The 2,616-nt window shown below is 39.0% G+C and overlaps 1 protein-coding gene across 1 annotated transcript in view; it reads left to right on the top strand.

The window, feature by feature from the left end:
* arhgap32b (Rho GTPase activating protein 32b) overlaps nt 1–2,616 on the top strand; it is a gene marked incomplete in the record, with an annotated part of 86,458 nt that overhangs the window by 66,441 nt on the left and 17,401 nt on the right. The window contains 2 exon segments of the mRNA XM_014023709.1: nt 949–1,056; nt 2,236–2,381. Of these exon segments, the coding sequence (XP_013879163.1) occupies nt 949–1,056; nt 2,236–2,381 (254 nt within the window).

Genomic DNA, 2,616 nt, shown 5'->3' with positions numbered 1-2,616 from the left:
GCTCTAGGACAAAGTTTGCAGGAGGAGAAGCGTGCCAAAGTTGAGATGACTTTGATGGGAAACGAATCACAATAGTGTGCATTGCATTGGCAATGCACACTGATTAACCTGTCAAGAGCAGATCATGCAAAAATCTATGCATCCACACACACAGGCACATCCTCTGAAAGGAAACAAACACACCCCAGAGCAGGCTGTCTCTGCCCAGTTTAATGCTTTCATTCTATTGGCTGGAACAGTTGCTAGGAGACGGTACTCCCTGATCCGTGAGCGCGCAGAAAAAAATCCACAAGCAGAAAAGTGATCRGCGAGAGCGCAGTTTGGATTTGTGCAGAGAGAAAGTTTGAGCGTGAGGAGAAATTCTGAGCGAGAAAGGAAAGGTTTGAGAGAGAGCAGAGCATATTTGAAAGAGAGCAGAGGTTTTGAGTGCGAGCATTTTAAGTTTTGAGAGCAAATACATAAAGTTGTGAGAGCAAAAACATATTATTCTGCTCTCAAATTGAAAATATACGCTCTTGGATTAAGTCAGGAAAATCCTCCCATATTTGTGATACTTTCTCAAATGCTCCCTGTCATTTTTATACAGATGACACCATTATTTATAATAAGATTAGGTTTAGTTTATGGAGTAAAAGTGAAGGTTTATGGAATCCCTTCTCATCTGCTGTACCAGCTGAACCACGGCTCAACAGTTAGGAGAGGAAACTGAAACAAAACAACAAATCTTTGTCTCTGGTATTTTATTAAAAGGCAGCCAAATCATGTAAATAAAAATGCATCAGTTGGGAATTTTAAGCACATTGATATACTTTTAAACCAGTAACTGAGTCATGTCTAGTCCTGAAGCTGCTGTTCTGTCATGGTCCAACGACTGCAACTGGTACCACAGTAAAAATAAATCAGTACTGCTCTGAGTTAAGTGTTGGTAAATGGATGTTTGTCTCTTAGGACCRTGGAGTTCCTGATGAGACACCTGTCCCGCCTGGCAGCGTTCAGCTACATCACCAACATGCACAGTAAGAACCTGGCCATCGTCTGGGCCCCCAACCTGCTCAGGTGAGAGGCTCTGCTCGGCACAGGGTTCTGTGTACAACAGGTTTTACATCAGGTGGAGACACTAATTAAACAATTATTTCATGGAATGCGTATTTTATTTCAGCTGAGTGGAACTCATGATGGATTTTTATTGTTGGATAAGTTTCAGCTGTCAAGATAGTTTACAAAAAAATGAGATAAAATTYATATAGATGAATTTAAAAGTGTTATTTTAAACTAAAACTAAAATTAAATACACRAAAAGTGTATTTTATTATAAGTGCTGGTGTTTTGGATGTCTCTAAAGCTCTTGTTGACGCTGTCAGGTTCCCCCTGCACTCTCTTACCTGCTTTCAGCTCACCATACACCTGAACTGGATGGTCATGAGGGCCATAAGTAAGGCTGCTGTGCAACCAGCGGTTGTTACATCCTTGTAGCAGGCAGAGGTCTATAAAGTACTTGGAAAAAATAACTAAGTAAAAGTAAAATTACATGAATAGAAAATGACTTCGGTAAAAGTAAATTTCACTGATGAGAAAACTACTCAAGTAAAAGTCATAAAACTGCTCACAAAAATTGGGAAAGTAAAAGTACTTTTACACACTCTAAGAAATAAYCTGTTAAATTTACTGAACCAAACTGGTTCCACCAAGTCAGGTTGAGTAAATTGATCAATATATGATATTATTTGCTCAATTTACTCAACCAGGTTTAGTGGAGCTAACACTTCATTTCTTTAGAGCAGAAACATCTTTCATGATTTTGTAACAAGTAACTAGATGTTACAATTTAGCTTTAAAATGTAACAAAATAAAAGTAAAAGTAGCCGTTTAAAAAAGTAATTGTATTCCTCAAAAAACTACTTTAGTACTGAAACAAAGTAAATGTACTTAGTTACTATAAACCTCTGGTAGRAGGAGGRTAAGATGTATTGATCTGATTAATGATAGGCCAGCACCGCTAACTGAGAGGCCGATGCTGGTAAACGAGACCGTTTATTTATGTTAGCATTGAAGAGGCTAACAACTAGCATGGATAAGCTGGTAMTAGCATTGGAGAGACTGTGGTAGGCTGTATATTTCCCCTGCTAACGTGCTCATTCTGGACCGTTAGCTGACAGAAAATGTCAAACCAGCTGCAGGTCTCTTTAAGATGCATAGGAAATGTTCTTAAAGCCCCTTTTGTTGTGATTCCTTCAGGTCCAAACAGATTGAATCTGCCTGCTTCAGTGGCACAGCAGCCTTCATGGAAGTACGGATCCAGTCTGTGGTGGTGGAGTTCATCCTGAATCATGTCGATGTTCTCTTCAGCACAAAGCTCAGCACTCTGATCAGAGAGGGCACAGGTGAGTTTACATGTCCCACTGCTGCAGGGTCAGTGGATCTTTTGCTCATTGGATTTTCGTTTTCGAAACAGGGATTAAAAAAACAAGAAATGAGTGGATATTTGATTTTTGTTTTAAAATACTGGAATTAAAATTAAAATACAAAGCGTGTCTCATCAGTGTTGCCAGGTGTACGATAATTATCGTATTTGTACGATAATTTTGCCCTCTGTATGATGTTCGATCAATAATCCCA

This window comes from Austrofundulus limnaeus, unplaced genomic scaffold (assembly GCF_001266775.1).
Source record: "Austrofundulus limnaeus strain Quisiro unplaced genomic scaffold, Austrofundulus_limnaeus-1.0 Scaffold388, whole genome shotgun sequence".
Taxonomy (NCBI): Eukaryota; Metazoa; Chordata; class Actinopteri; order Cyprinodontiformes; family Rivulidae; genus Austrofundulus; species Austrofundulus limnaeus.
This window is presented reverse-complemented; position numbering and strand designations above follow the sequence as displayed.